Source organism: Balaenoptera ricei, chromosome 11 (assembly GCF_028023285.1).
Source record: "Balaenoptera ricei isolate mBalRic1 chromosome 11, mBalRic1.hap2, whole genome shotgun sequence".
Taxonomy (NCBI): Eukaryota; Metazoa; Chordata; class Mammalia; order Artiodactyla; family Balaenopteridae; genus Balaenoptera; species Balaenoptera ricei.
Window position 1 is genome coordinate 66,775,771 of NC_082649.1, and position 13,826 is coordinate 66,789,596.

Consider the following 13,826-nt stretch of genomic DNA (forward strand, 5'->3'; position numbering starts at 1 on the left):
AGGGACAAAACTAAAAACATAAAATGTTCAAGAAGGAAAAAGTTTAGAATGTTCTACTTGTGCCTCTTGCAGTGCCGCCTCTAGCTTTTGATTTAAGACTTATTTGCATGCTTTTCTCATCCTCTCTTGCAGATTAGAACTTCCTTTGGAGCAGAGATCAGGTCTTTATCACTTAACATTCACAACAGCACTTCAAACACAATCTGAATGAGGCTGAATCTATCATCTCCAACTTAATCATATTAACAGTGCATAATCCCTCCAGTCACTCGGGTACAGTCAGGTCTCCACATACCTGTGGCCAGGGACCAGCCTGGAGCTCTACAATCACCCTCTCCTTATCTTTCTTGTCTTTTTCACCACTGAGCACAGTTCAACCCCTCATTACACTCATCTAATTAGTATCCTAGCTAATATTTTCCCAGCCAACTCTACCCTCACACTTCCAGAATAACGTCCCTAAAATACAGTATTTTACTCTCCTACTTAGAACCATAAAAATGTCTTACAAAAAATAATTGATTAGGGCTTCCCTGGTGGCGCAGTGGTTGAGAGTCTGCCTGCCAATGCAGGGGACACGGGTTCGAGCCCTGGTCTGGGAAGATCCCATATGCCGCGGAGCGACTAGGCCCGTGAGCCACAATTGCTGAGCCTGCGCGTCTGGAGCCTGTGCTCGGCAACAAGAGAGGCCGCGATAGTGAGAGGCCCGCGCACCGCGATGAAGAGTGGCCCCCACTTGCCGCAACTAGAGAAGGCCCTCGCACAGAAACGAAGACCCAACACAGCCATAAATAAATAAATAAATAAATAAAATTAAAAAAAATAATAATTGATTAAAAATAAAGTCAAAATCCTAGCGTAGCATTCCTGACTCTGCTTTTTCTGCTCTATCTCCTCTAAAGAACATTCACATAACCAGCCCTCTCCTCATACTGAACTATTGAATAGTTTTAGGATTTGCCCTTTGTTCCACCTGGATGCCTTTGCTCACATGGTTCTCTCTGCCCCTGAAATACTTTATACTTCCTCCCCAGCATTTATAACTTTCTTTTTGCTTTATGCAGGTTTTCATCTTCTCTACTAGGCCCTAAGCCCCTTGGGGGCAGGGTCTTTGCATCCTCCACACCTGCCTATCAACTGCTATATATCAATATCCGTGCAGGGGTCATCCCCACACGTCATAGCACCACGCCCTGCTCAAAATAGAGAATAATTATTTAAATGAATGATGGTCCACGCTCACCTCCCTCACCCTTCTGTCCAACGCATTAAGTAAATAACAAATACTTGTTGAATTTAATTGGACAAAAATGAAGGGATATGGCCACATCTTAAAAGCATATTCTAGGTCTTTCCAGCTGTAAAATCCTGACCCAGCTTCCGAGGTATCCCCCACCGAGATCTCTCCTTTTGAAGTTGGATTGCACTGAACGCACACAGGAGCCTCACCTGGAGGACTGTTGCATATAACGGGGATAAGGCCCTTTCTCACTTCTGAGACGCGAGGGCGGAGGGGGAGGGGGCGGGACCTTCAGACCCGCCCAGCAGCACTCCGAGCTGCAAGTGCCACCTCGTCCTTTTCCTAACGTTGTACCGTTTACAATGCGCCATCACGTAGATTTCATCCTCGTAACAATCTCGTGAGGCAGAAATTCTCATCTCCCTAAAGAAACAAAATCAGAGGGGAGATGGAGAAGAGAAGAGGCGTGGCAACGAGCCGCGGCGAGGAAGGCGGGTGGAAGCCCGGGGCGCGAGCTGGATTTCGTTCCTGGCTCAGCCCTGATCCGGCCTGCTCACTCGCAGCGGGAGGAGCGGGTCACGCGCGCAGACGACCTGAAGGCCCTACCGCTCTCACACTCCGGATGCTAACCCTCTGCGAGAGCCCAGCTGCTCAGACTCGCTCCCTCGGCACCCCCAGGGCCCCCCGCGCGCCCGCCCCATTCGCGACCCTGCCGGAAGTCCCGCCTCGCCCGCCGCGGCCGTCCCCCATTGGGCCCCGCGCCGGGGTCTCGCCGCCGGTTGGCTGCTCGGCGGCGTGAGCCCTGGGCGGCCACTGCGGGCCCCACGCGAGGGACCACATCGAGACCCGCGGAGACACGGGGTCCAGCGCGGGAGGCGGGGCTGGGGCCGCGGGGCGGGGAGCGCCGCCGGCCGGCGGGACTTCCGCCACGGGACCCGGAAGGGGCCGCGCCGCCGCTGGTGGGAGTTGTAGTCCGGCCGTGGTTGGGGGGGGGCCCGCGGCTCATGCGCGGTGCACCGAGGCTTGTTTCACATCTGTAACAACAGGTGAATTGGGCTTTTGATTCTCCCTTTTCGTGCCCCATTGAGGAGCTTCCCGCGGCCGGGGGTGGTCAGCGCGAGGAGGGGTCCGGGTCCGACCGCCGGCTTGGCGGAGAGTGGGGCGGAGAAGCGGGCGGGCCGGAGGAGCAGGCCGGGCATCCGAGGCCTGCCCGGGAAGCCGGCCGGGCCGAGCCGTGAGCAGCCAGGCCTCGGCCTGCCGTTGCCATGGAGCCGGGGCGGGGGCGGGGGCCAGACCGGTCCGCCAGGGCGGGCCTCGTAGCCAGGGGCACCGCGGGGGCCGCGGGAGAGGCCGCTTCATTGGCGCAACGACGCCTCCGCCTCAGGGGATGCTCTGTTTCCCGAGGCAGGGCCTGGAGGAAGCCCCCGGAGTGCCCTGGGACCTTTGTCTGCCCCCGTGCCGCCTGGACCGTTCGTCCACAAAGAGGCCTGGTGCATTCTGGACCCCCTGGTTTGCCCCCTTTTGCACCGACCTTGTCACTGGGGGAGGCCAAGGGGTGAGGTGTTCTTTGTTTGATGGTGGTGGCTTGCCCCATTTTCGCAGGGGAAGACCTAATGCATGTTGGGTCCTTTGTTTGCAGTGAACTGGCGTCCCAGGGGTCCTCAGAGCCCCTGAGCCAAGAGTATGGCGTTAGCATGCTGTCTAATTAGTCATCGTAGAGCAACACTGGTCACCTTAATTGTGATTTTGCAAGGCAGAGGTTGTCCACTTTGCAACCCCCATCCACAGGGGTTTGTCATACGCTGTAGCAAGTGGACTGCAGATGGCCACTTGCAGATTCTCAGCCTGTTTTTGGTTGCAACTTACTGGCCAGAGCGAAATGAGACTTTGATAGTTTCCCTTGCAGTTTCTTTAAAGGCGGTAATCCCGCCGTCATTGTGGGTCTTGACTACATTTTATAATTTACACTTAAATTTTGGAGTCTTGGAGTTTCCAGGAGGGAGAATTTTTTTTCCTGATGTAGTATTTGGGATTTATATAGTGGTCTTTATTTATGTAGCTGTTTTAGGTGCAGGAAGTACATCCTTTGCTGCATTTTCTTCCTATGTAGGTTGTCCCTTTACCCAAAAGATACTTACTCTCAAAGTGTTTTAATTTATGGAATTGTAGTCCAGAGTTTATCAAAGTTCTTTCCTCTTCCAACCTTTGAAGATGTCAGTATAAAATATTATTTCAAAGAATGAATAGGCAACAGCATGATATCATGGAAATAAGTGGTATAGTATAAGCATGGAACACTTTGGAGCTCAGTACCTTAACTGCAGGTTTGCATTCTGCCCTGGGCAGTTATAGCATCTTGGGCAAGTTGTGTAAACTCCTCTGGGAAAATCTGCTTCAATTTCCTTCTCTGGGAAGGATATTTCCTATCTCACTGGGTAGTTGCATAGGTTAAGTGAGATGAAGTCTGTGGAAGTACTTTGTAAACTATAAAAATGGTACTTAGCATTTAATTTTGTTATTTTCCCAATCTGGAAGAGCTTCTTTATCTACCTTAGATAGATTCATATTATAGTCAGATGGGAGTAGAACTCAAAACTGAAGTAAGTTTTGCTCTGGGCTTGGAGAAAATGCTTTCGGGACTACACATCCCTCTTCACCATGACATATCTTTCTTGGTATCTTACAGGTGTGGATGTAGGGCAGCTCACAATTTGATGGGTATAGAGTGGGTCATGGCAGGTCCTGAAGTGAGGCCAAAGTGTACTGTGTGTGTTTCATGCCACTAACATAACTTGTCCTTGTTGTCAGAGTTAGTAGATGAATTTCAGTGGTCCGGAGCAACTGTCTTTCCCTGCGGGGGCCATCACTTTAGTGACCCAGCATTGTACTTCCCAGGAGGAGGCCCAGCCTCGTGATGAGGAATAGCAAAGAGAGAATTCAGCTCCAGTTCAAAAGCCCACAAAATCTGAGACTGTCACTGCTCTTGTAAGGTAAGTTGATTTATCCATGCACACAAAGCAGTGGTGGGTCTCATGCCCAGCCACACTGTAAAGCAAAAGGCATGTATTGAATCCATTTGTGACTGTCTTGGAAGAAGGGCATCATTTTAAGTTATACCCTCTCTCTGTCCTTGAATCATCTCATAGTGATTCTGTCTGGAGTTAGGTTTCATTATGCAAGAAATCTCGACATAATATTATTTAACTTATCTCTAGATTATTTTAGAGAAACTCTAAACCATAAAGGTTTCTAACATAACACTGTATTAACCAGGAAGGCGGTTTTCTTTTAGATCTCTTATGAAATTTTCTAGAGCTCTGTAAAATATCTCTAAAAGATCCTATCTTGAATCTCATAGTGTATTTTTTAAGACTGATACATGAAAAGATAGTGTTATATGAGCCTTGGTTGGCGTGGAGAGGATCAGGGGCTTTTTAAAAAAGCAAAACCAAGAGTCTGTTTACGAGCAAATGAACTTAAAACTTCTTAGCAAGAAAGTATTGTTTCTTAAATAATAATGGCTTAGATGTTTTAGATTTTATAATATTCAGAGTTTCTTTAAAATTAGAATCTCAAATTACACCCCTTTTCTTTTAATTTGGATAGAAGGAGTCTATAGAATGTAACTTATTAAAGTAAATTGTATTATTGTTGATATTGTATTGAAGTTTTCTCTCTGAGCTACCATATCCTATCGGCTGAAATTTCCGGCATCCCTGGGGGAGAGGAGGCCATCAGGGCAGACCTGCTATGGACCTGAAAGATTCGTCCCCAGGTCAGCCCTCCACCCCCACCTCCCCATGATTTGAGAATGAGAGGGAATAGCACTCAGGAAAAGGAGTGTAGGCCCCATTAGACTCCTAGTAATGTTGGACATCATCATGATTTGCTAAAATGTTGTGTAGATGTTTTTAAACTAATGCCACATAGGATTACTGCACCAACCCAAGAGTACTACAGTATTAGAAACATCTGTAGGGACTTCCCTGGTGGTCCAGTGGTTAAGACTCCGTGCTTCCACTGCAGGGAGCATGGGTTCAATCCTTGGTCGGGTAACTAAGGTCCTGCATGCTGCATGGGGCAGCCAAAACAAAACAAAACAAACAAACGAACAAAAAAATCTGTAAGTGTGAGTTGGAGTGTTTTTTAAAACAAAATTGTTAAACCAGAGGTGTTACTTATTTGTGTGTGTGTGTGTGTGTGTGTGTGTGTGTGTTTAAGTCTCTAGGTATATTCCTCACTTAAATGTACTAATGAGCAAAATGCAGCAAAATTTTTGGCCAACAGTTGAACCTTAACTTAATATTTGTTATTTCATAGAGACTCCGCCATGAAAAGCTTTTTATTTTGAATCACTCTACAGTTACTCTTTGATACTGTCAGTCAAGTCCCATTCCTAGGGGCCTGACTAGGTTTTATGAAAGCCCAGTACACCAGTTTGTCCATAAGGCAATCATCAGTCCCATTTCCTGACGCCACATGAAAAAAGGGGTCCATGTAGGATTTCATTTCTTCCTACACGTCCCAGGATAACTGCAAGTATTGTGATGAGGTGGAAATATATGTCTCTCACGATGAAATGCATCCCTTTCTGTTTAGCAGGGATCAGGGAGTTTAGGACAGAGAAAAGAAGAAAGCTCTCAATTAGAAACAAAGACATGTAATTACTTTGTAGTGGAGATGGCCCTTCCATCCTTAAGACTGGGAGCAGTTGGGGCTCATTAGTGAAGAGCTTCATTTTTCTTGTCTTCTGGACAGTGCTCTCTGTGTTATTGAAATCTTCTCTGTGGGTTCCTAGACCATGAATATTAACCATTGCCTCTCGGCCCTCCTTCTTCTTAGGATTCCAGCTTTCCCTCCTGGCCAGAAATGTTCAGCCTGGACTCATTCAGAAAAGGTAAGAATGTAATTGTGCTTGTGGCCTCAGGCCCTTCCTCCCTGTGACAGGCAGCTATGAAGGCTGTGAAAGTCCCTCACCAGTGTGTAGTCCTTGGACCCCCCGCTTTGGGTGGCTTTCCAAAGTCCTTTCTCAGCCTTCCTCTTGCATGGTGTTTTTAACCCTTGCCACCCCTTGTCTAGGCCTTTGTGTACATTTGCCACCCCTCTCCCTGAATACCCTCTCCTGCATATTCGCTGCTTATTGAAATCCTACTGTTTTTCTAGGCCAGTGTTTTACACCATTTCCTCCGTGAGCCATTCTTGATTCTGTCAACCAAAGACAATTTCTCTTCTCTCTGATTTCCTCAGCACCACATCTGTACTTTCTCGTGCTTAGTCTATCTGAATTACTCATTGCATCACTAGATTAGAAGCTCCCCGCAGCCGGGGCCTGTTGTGCTCTTTTATCATCCATGGTACCTGGCATAGCATTTTGTACACGATAGACCTCAGTAAAAGCCGGTGGAAATGGATTGAGTCATTGTTTTATATTAGTGGTTAGAGAAATTGTAGCAAGTCTTGAAATCAGTACCCTCCAGCAGCTGAGGTGAGAGGATTGCATAAGCAGTAGCAGAACTGAGCCATGGCAGGGCGAGAGGGTAGCATTCAAGTGCTGCTTACAGGAAGAGATATAGGTGGTGAAGACTTGAAGGGGCCAGATCCCAAGGGCATTGTATATCTTAGATAGGAGCAGGACTTTTCTTCTTTAAGGAAATAAAGAGTAAAAGGCCTGTGTCACCTGTATTGAAGCTGACTATGAGCCTCCTAAGCTGGGCATATTTTACAAATAAATGAGAACCACAACAGGCCATCCATAACTGCTGATGAAAAAGATCCTCCCTGTTGTGTCTCCTCTCCAACTTATGTTCGCAGAGGCCTGGAAAACCTTGGCCAGGTGGTGCCCTATGTAAGTAACCCACTGAATGGGGCCAGAAGGAGGCTGGATGTTCCAGGTCTCAGAGCAGCCTCTTCCTGTCTCCTTGTTTCTCTTCAGCCACTCGATCTGTTTACATAGTGCATGAAAAAATTAATCTGTCATCCTCGTTGTGTTGGTTAACTGTGTCTGAAAAGGGAAACATTGAACTTGAGATTAGTGTGGATAGCGCATTTTGAGCTGAAAATTAAGTACATTTAATTGCTTTGTGTTTATCTCCTCATCAGTGGGCTTTGTTGTCCACCCAGTTGTAAAAGGATGAAGACAGGTTCTCTCCTGGTGGGAGTGTCTAAATTAACAGTACTGATTTCGTAAAGGGATGGAGAGCCCAATAAAATCACGGTCCTCCTCCTCCCTGTGATAGGGAAATGGTACCAGATGAGAGAGTTTTCGGGACAAAATTCCTTTCTAGCATTTGTGATTTTGCTTTCTAGGCTGGAAATTGATTTGTTCAAGAGGTTTCCCTTCAGGGGTGACACTGCCAGCACTCAGCTTAGTGGGAGGCAGCAGGACCTCCCTGAGCCAAAGATGCAGACCCAGGTGCCTGGTTCACATCTCACTTCTGCCTCTCGCTGGCCAAGGAGGCTTGGGTGGTGACCGAGCCTCGCTGTGCCTCCTTCCTTACTATTTAAGTGGGCATAGGGTTGTTCCAAGGATCAGATGAGTTACTATGTGTAAAGAGCTTAGAACAGGGCCTGACACGTGGTAAATTCACAAATCCATGGTATTAAGTAGCTTCAGGACATAATAATCGGACAGAGTCTGATTTCGGACCTCGCTTTCCACACAGGTAAACGTTTTGTGTTTCTACCAAGAACCATTTTATGCTTGAAGGTCTCCGGGAAAACCATTAATCAGAAAGAGTTGCTGATTTGAATATTTTCCTTCAGGCAGAGCTGTCTTTTCGTGGCTCTGAGGCTGAATGCCTTCTCCTGTCTTATAAATGCTGGTCTCATTTGTGGTTTGCATCATGACCTTGGCAATTGGTCATGGGTGGCCTTGTGACACTTTATTGTTGTATAGGACTTCTTTATCTCTTATGGAGTTTTTATGTATTTCTTTGTTCCTCATGGTGAAATTATGAGCTCCCTAGGGCGTTGTGAATCTTGAGAGAAAATTTAACATGGTATAAAGCTTGATTCAGACTGGCTAGGGTTCGAATCGGGTCCCCACTAACACTAACAAGGTGTTAACTTACCTGTTTCCCAGTCCCTATCTTCAGGGGTATAGTGAAGTTTAGAGATGATATAGGAAAAGCACTTGGCTGTAGTCTGTCCCCAGCCCTTAGCCATGGGTTGGCAGGCCTTTAATAAATGAGAGTAGGTTGATCTATTTGGGGTACAGCCCTGTAGCCCATGTTTTTCTGGAGAGTGACAGCCTGGCCTCAACATGCAGTGTGCTGTGTGGCTGCAAAATTGAGCACCTGCTGTGTACAAGCCACTAGGGTGGAGATAGTTGTGTTTCAGAGATGCTTTCTGGCACTCAGGGCTTTACGATCTTAATGGAATGGGCCATTTGATGGTTCTGAAGGTAATGGCCCTAGCAATTCCCTGCAGCATTGTGGACTGTGGCCCACTGGGTCTTGGGGCTACCATCTTTCCTATTATGTAGTTAAACAGAGCTGCCAACGCCTCCCAACTAGAACACTTGTGTGCCTGGTAAGTAACCTGTTATTGCCTTCTCCAGCATCTTAACACAGGTTTCTTGTCTCTCAGCTGTAATGCCATCAGAATCAGGCCACAAAGAGTGAGCTGAGTCTTTTACAGTCAGCACAAAACTTTGAAAAATACTGTATCAACCACAAGAATGTGCAGTTTTCCTCCAGCTCCAGTGGTCAGAAGCGGGCTCAGTGATGTTGTTGTGGAATTGTAGCAACCTTCCCCCAGTTACTGAAAATGCTTAATGAAATAAAATAATCATCAAATCATTTATTCTCTTTTTTTTCAAGCCAGCATCCTTGGATATGAATGAAGACCTTCCTCAAACAGGAAAGGAGAGGTTGAGCTGGTCATTTACAACCTTAGCTTCAAGGCAGAGCTAGAATTAGTTCCAAGATAACCTTGATCTTAGGCACTTTGTTCCAGAAGCAACAACATTTCTGCTGTAACAGTATATATGTTTTCTGCAAAATCACACACCTGCAATGTTTTAAGAGGGCTTATGGGAAAAATAGAGTTGAGGCTGTACACCTGCAACTTTATGACCAGAAGATGACAAAAACAGTCATTGGTACCTGGGAAGGAGCTTTGGACCACCAAAGCAGGCAGCTCAGTGTGATGCTACAAATGTACATTGAGCCTTCTAATGAGAATGGAGCTGGCAGTTGCTGAGACAGCGCAGGTGGAGGTGGAGCTCTGAGCCAGTGGGGCAGCCATTAACGAGTGTGTGCAGCTGGGAATGTGGGGGAAGGGGACCTGAGTGCAAGTACATGCTTTCCCCTAACATTTTATTATGAAAAAATTTCAGAAATAGTGAAATGTTGAAGAAGTTGTATAGTGACCACCCATGTATCTACCACCTCGATTCCCTACAGGCACTTGATTTTAATTTTTTAAAAATATAGCTGAAGGGGCTTTTTCTTTTCCTGCCGAAAATTATCATTCCACTCCTGCTTTTTAGTTCCCTTGCCTTAGAAAAATCAGATTTGAACCAAGGGTTCTTATGTTTACTGATATCATTCCCCCATTTACCAATTGTACATGAGCTAATTTGCATTATAGAAAGGGGCATCATTTTAGCACTACAGGCTGTTGCTCAAGTGTGTAGAGTGTGTATGACTGTCTCTCCCTGCTCCTCTCCTGCCCCATTTATTATACCAAAACGTGTGGGGCAGAGAGAGCAGAGAGCTCTTGCACCTTTTCCCCCAGACCAGTGACTATCTGATGTTTTCACCATTTTGGTGCTTTTAAAGACCTTAAACCTTTCTTAGCCATACATTTCCACCTTCCCATGGAACACTCAGTGAGTGTCTTAATTTTAGTTCATGTATATCAAAATTTTGGAACTCCTTAAAAATGTACTTTACGTACCCACTGATGGGTAGTATTTAGTCTCCCAATGAATGGAAATATTTGGAATAGTAAATCATTAACTTTTAGAAAGAAGGAGAAGACTGGTAAGGGTGGATCTGATATTGGCTCTTGGGGAGGACACCAGCAGTCAATTAGTCCCTATCTCACCAGTTCTTAGAGAGGGAGAATAATTTGAGATCTGGTGGCTTATCTGGGGAACCCATAGCAGATACAGGGGTAGCTTACGTAAGTGGAGGACAGATAAGTGGAAGAACCCCGGTGATGTGCATGGTACCATGAGACTGTAGAGAAGCACATGGGATGGGCGTTACACTCATGGAGGGTGGCTAAAAGAACAGGGAGAGTTTGAGGGCTTTTTTGAGAGCCAAGAAGGGATCTGTACGAGGCTGTCACGTATCACGTCTGTATAAGACAATGCCTTCTTTCTGTATGGCATTGGTGGCACTGTTTCTCAGAACCTGTGACTGGCTCCAGATACGGTCCAGCAGCTCTGCTGCCCAGAGCTCCTCACGGGTGCTCTGGGGTGAGTCAGTCCAGGGGTCTGTAACTGTGAGGGGTGAGAACATGTCACCCTGATGCCCTTTCTCTTTCCCCAGATCGGGCCCAGCACAGGCAGCGTCAGTGCAAACTTCCCCCACCCCGTCTTCCACCCATGTGTGTCAACCCTGCCCCTGGAGGGACCATTTCTCGAGGTAAGGGAGGAGCCATGCCTCCAGCACCAGGTTGGTCCAGGGACTGTGGGGAGGCGGGTGGCAGCAGGACCCCGGGTGCCAGGGCCATAGGCCTCTGGAAAGTGAGTGAGGAGGAGTGGGGTTAGCAGAGCTCTCGGAGCCCTCAGGGAGACATCATTTGGAAAGGTCTGGGTTATTTCATGATGCTTGGCCACTTGGCTTAGACCCTACAGTCTCATCGGGCCTCCTGGTGTGACCAGGAATAAAGCCTAGGCTCATTCTGCGTGTCTGGCACCAGTGTGGAGAATCAGAGGGCTTGGACCTTCTAGGCAGTCTCTGGCTCAGGTGCCTCAGAAAGTTCAGGGCGCTTGTAGCAGGGCCAGAACAGAGAGCCTGACTCAGCCTAGTGCCCTCCATCTTGGAGGCTTTGGGGATGCCCGACAAATCACTTCCCTATCTCCCGCAGCACCTCAAAGCACTTTACTGACATTAGAATCTGTCTCTCAGTCCATTTGGCAAGGTAGGCTCTCCTTTTGATTGGGGAGAATGTCAGAGCTCCCCGACAGGTGACAGCTGACCTCAGATCCCACTGGTACCCAGGGATGGGGCCAGTAATAGGACCCAGGGAAGCATCTTTGCCCGTGAGTTTCTCTTCTCTTCCCTCAGACTTAGATCTTTTCCAGGTCTGCTAAGACCAGTGCTCCTGGTGGCCTCTTCCTTGTCCTGACAGCTGCTCTTCCCAACTCCATTGGCCACCTGTTCACACCCCTCCCTCAGTTTTTTAGTGGAAGAACACTATTATAGTTCATAGAGTCTTTGCCTTATTTGGAGACAGCATGTCCACTTTAGGCTCTGTCTGTAAAGTGCTTTGAAGGGCAAGAGCTCAGGAAGGGTGCGGGGAACACACAGCACCCCAGTTTCTGCAGCACACACTGCTGCCGTGTTCCCATGTGGTTTCTACATGCACTGCCCTCCTGCCGCAGTGGCCCTGACTATAGACAGCAGTATAGAAATAAGTACTTCTGGCCCCTGTGACCATTTGACTTAGGTATTAAAGAAATGCCACCCCCTACCGTTGCCAAAACAAGAGTTGATTGCCCTTTTTTCTTTCTTTCTTAAAATGCCCTGTAACTCGAAAAGGCTGAACGTTAACATTTCCAACATGGCAGGTGAGTGGCTCTGAGAGTGTCAGATGTGCTTTGGCTAAGCTTAAAGATGGTTAGTTGGGATTAACCAGGCAGCATGGCTAGGCAGTGCCTCCTTGAGCACATGCAGAGGAGAAGGCCGCTGCTCTTGGGAGGGGCAGCTGCTCCCTGTGGGGCAGCCCAACAGGCCTGCACTGTCTTCCCCAGAGGAAGACAGACACCCCCCTCCCCCTGCCCCCCAGCCTGATTGTCTCCTCACAGTTCCACCTCCAGAAGGTATCTGGGTGTATGCATCTTTGCCGTCTCTTTCTTTTTTAAGCTATAAAGCATTCTTGCCTCTGTTCCTTTATCACAGAAGCAACAATCTCTTAGTCCACATGACTCTTGGACCTTTCTGCCATGCTTTCTGATTCCCTGCAGGCTTTGCTGGTACCTCTGTCCGGAAGAAGAAAGTGCAGGGCAGAAACAATCTCTCTGGTGTTCAAATAGGAAAACAATGCTCAGAAAATGGTGGCCACTTAAATAGGTTACAGTGCCCATCAGAGTCAGATTTGGAATTGGAAAAAAATATCATCTCCTTTCCCAATCTACCCTTCCCTCTACGGCCAACCTCTTACCAAGGCCACATTCCAAAGTAAAGGGTGAATAAATTAAGAAACTTGCCCCCAACCGTCCCCTGCGAATCTTCCCCACCCATGCAGATCTGAGATGTAGAGCAGCTAGAAAGCAACATGGGATAACACGCCTTCTGGCAGGATTCTGGGGACCACAGGACTGGTCCTGTCCATTCCCTGATATAGACGTGTCACCTCTTGGTGTGGTGGTTTACCTCAAGGGACCTTGGGGCTATACATACATGGATGGGAGAGCCGTGAGAATGTGTCGGGTGGTCAGGGTGGCCACCCAGCCCCTGTAGGTCCCCTTACCTTTCTTTTTCTTTTTTCTTTCTTTTTTTTTGTTTCCCTTACTTTTCTTGTTGCCAACCAGGTGGACCATTTCTTGCCATTTTGACCATCCATAAAATATCTAACTGTGATTAAGTTGACAGAACTTTGGCTGAGACGTCTGGTTTTTTCAGCTGTCAGTGGTCCCTCTCACTTTCCCTCCAGAAGTTCTCTGGTCTGCCCGAAGTCTGGACTCTCTTGGGCTTCCTCCTGTTGCTTTTTCCTGGGGCCTCCAAAGTTTAGAATCCTACAACATCCTCCTGTGTATTCAGCAGATCCTTTAACCTTAATTCCATGCTTCTAGATGTCATTGTTTAGCACTTTGAGTACCAGACATTGTGCTTGATCCAGAAGTGATGGCAAGATCTCTGAGCCAGTAAACCCTTCCTTTTTTCAGAACTTCCCTCCTTTTTCACAGGCAGAGGAGTCAACTTTCTCTCCCCAAAGAATGGAGAGTGGAAGAGAAAGCTTAATGTTGGTGGAAAGGAACCAGGAACATGCTTGAGCCTCTTTAACTTTCTTCAAGGTCCTCTAAAGCAGGAGCCAGCAAACTTTCTTGAAGGATCAGAGAGTACACATTCCAGGCTTTGCAGGCCATATGGTTTCCCTTGCAGCTACTTAACTCTGCCATTATAGCATGAAAGCAGTAATAGATAATACAGAAACAAGTGAGCATGGCTATGTTCCAATAAAACTTTATTTTTAAAAACAGGCAGTGGGTGGGTTTGGTCTTCAGGCTACACTTTGGCCACCCCTGCTCTAGACCAATGGGGAGATCACAGAACCAGAAGGGTTCCAAGAGCTGGTCTAAGAGTTGCCCTCATTTTACAAAAGGCAATGAGGTTTGCGGAGGTGAAATATATGCTCAAGGTGACACCAGCTGTTAGAACCCAGATGAAGTAAATGAATAGGAAAAGGGGAC

At 47.3% G+C, this 13,826-nt stretch overlaps 1 protein-coding gene across 5 annotated transcripts in view; it reads left to right on the forward strand.

The window, feature by feature from the left end:
- Positions 1-2,188: 2,188 nt before the first annotated feature.
- The window catches only part of DHX30 (DExH-box helicase 30), a 31,065-nt gene continuing 19,427 nt past the window's right edge, over positions 2,189-13,826 (forward strand). Inside the window, exons 1-6 of one of the 5 annotated variants that reach the window (XM_059939517.1) lie at positions 2,189-2,286; positions 4,136-4,230; positions 4,909-5,015; positions 6,083-6,137; positions 10,741-10,836; positions 11,956-11,984. In XM_059939517.1, coding sequence (XP_059795500.1) covers positions 4,991-5,015; positions 6,083-6,137; positions 10,741-10,836; positions 11,956-11,984 — 205 coding nt within the window. In that variant the 5' untranslated portion in view covers positions 2,189-2,286; positions 4,136-4,230; positions 4,909-4,990. Of the gene's footprint in view, positions 2,287-2,777; positions 2,796-4,048; positions 4,231-4,908; positions 5,016-6,082; positions 6,138-10,740; positions 10,837-11,955; positions 11,985-13,826 lie in introns of those variants that run through there. The other 4 variants (XM_059939518.1, XM_059939519.1, XM_059939522.1 and 1 more) reach the window with 4 other exon arrangements.